Source organism: Octopus bimaculoides, chromosome 15, assembly GCF_001194135.2.
Source record: "Octopus bimaculoides isolate UCB-OBI-ISO-001 chromosome 15, ASM119413v2, whole genome shotgun sequence".
Classification (NCBI taxonomy): domain Eukaryota; kingdom Metazoa; phylum Mollusca; class Cephalopoda; order Octopoda; family Octopodidae; genus Octopus; species Octopus bimaculoides.
In genome coordinates this window covers 36,940,432-36,941,759 of record NC_068995.1, presented here as the reverse complement: position 1 = coordinate 36,941,759, position 1,328 = coordinate 36,940,432, and the positions used below count along the sequence as shown (strand labels likewise).

The window sequence follows — 1,328 nt, the reverse complement described above, 5'->3', positions numbered from 1 at the left end:
TATGTATGTGTGTATATATAATTATATCATATATATTATATAATCAATGTCATTTGTTTTTCAGTCTAAAAATATGACTGTGATTGATAAAGATGCTACAGCAAACAACAGACAAATACAATTCAGCCTGAAAGGAGCAAAAAGTGATCTGTTCAAGATTAACTCTAAAACAGGTACTATCTACGTTGCACGTCCTGGTAACATAGACCGAGAGTTTGATCGTCAGTTTCATCTAAAGGTAATGCAGCTAATTATATCAAATGAAATCTACTTTTGTCCTTTTTGTTTATTTATTTATCATCATTGAGTTTACATTTTTGCAGGTCTTTTGTTTAACGTATGAAGACGATACATTATCACACGTGAATATGGCCCCACGACGTTTAAACTTCTCTACCTGTCTCAGCGATGTTCCATTAGCATGCAGAACGCATTTGGAAGACTTTCTCTTGACGACCAATGTGTCAGTCTTCGCTACATTAATTCTTATCCCTGCCTTGCAGCCATTGACAGGGTGCATAGCTCAGTGATCAGGGAATCTCTACAGATCGAGCCGCTTCTTCGCATTGGGTGGTCACACTACTGTTGTTAAGCACGTGAGATAGGATCATAACGCGGATTCTTCAAGCCGAGCCAATCGGCAGGAGATCTAGTGGTAAACCAAGAATGAGATGGTTCAATAATATCCTAGTCTCAGTTAATCATACTTGAGAATTCAGCCTAAAAGTTTTATGATAGTTACTTCTGATAGAACCCTATAGAAAAGATGGTTGAGGATTCTGCCCTACGACCCACCCCAGTATTGTGGGCAGAAAAGATGGATGGAGAGAGGGATAGATGAAGACGATCTTACTCAAAGCAAGTTCGCTAGAACATAATATAATATCCTATGGTAGTTATTCTGGCTCTCTGCATTCCAAGTTCAAATCTCACCGAAGTCAGTGAGGGAATGTTAAGACAGCAAACATTCCCTCAATACACACAAGAGAAAAAAGCTAGGTCAGTTCCTCCTCAACTTTTTGCGAACTCTTAAATATATTTCCTGGGTATATATATACATATTTTACCAAATCCTTTTTGTTATAACAACGTTGTAAACTGTTTCAAACATATTCTTCTTATTATTATTATCAAAGAATGTATATATGTATTTTGATACTTAAACTGTTTCTAACATTTTCTATTATTATCAAAGAATATGTATATGTATTTTCATACTTACACTGTTTTTAACATTTTCGTCTTATTATCAGAGAATGTGTGATAATCAGTATGTAACACTACAAAGCTCATACAAAGCTTTATACTTTAAATATATTCCTCTTATT

The 1,328-nt window shown here is 35.0% G+C and overlaps 1 protein-coding gene across 1 annotated transcript in view; it reads left to right on the top strand.

The window, feature by feature from the left end:
- Positions 1-1,328, top strand: part of LOC106875431 (protocadherin Fat 4) — a 483,512-nt gene that overhangs the window by 473,603 nt on the left and 8,581 nt on the right. Inside the window, exons 40-41 of the mRNA XM_014923579.2 lie at positions 65-238; positions 324-463. Coding sequence (XP_014779065.1) covers positions 65-238; positions 324-463 — 314 coding nt within the window. The remainder of the gene's footprint in view (positions 1-64; positions 239-323; positions 464-1,328) is intronic.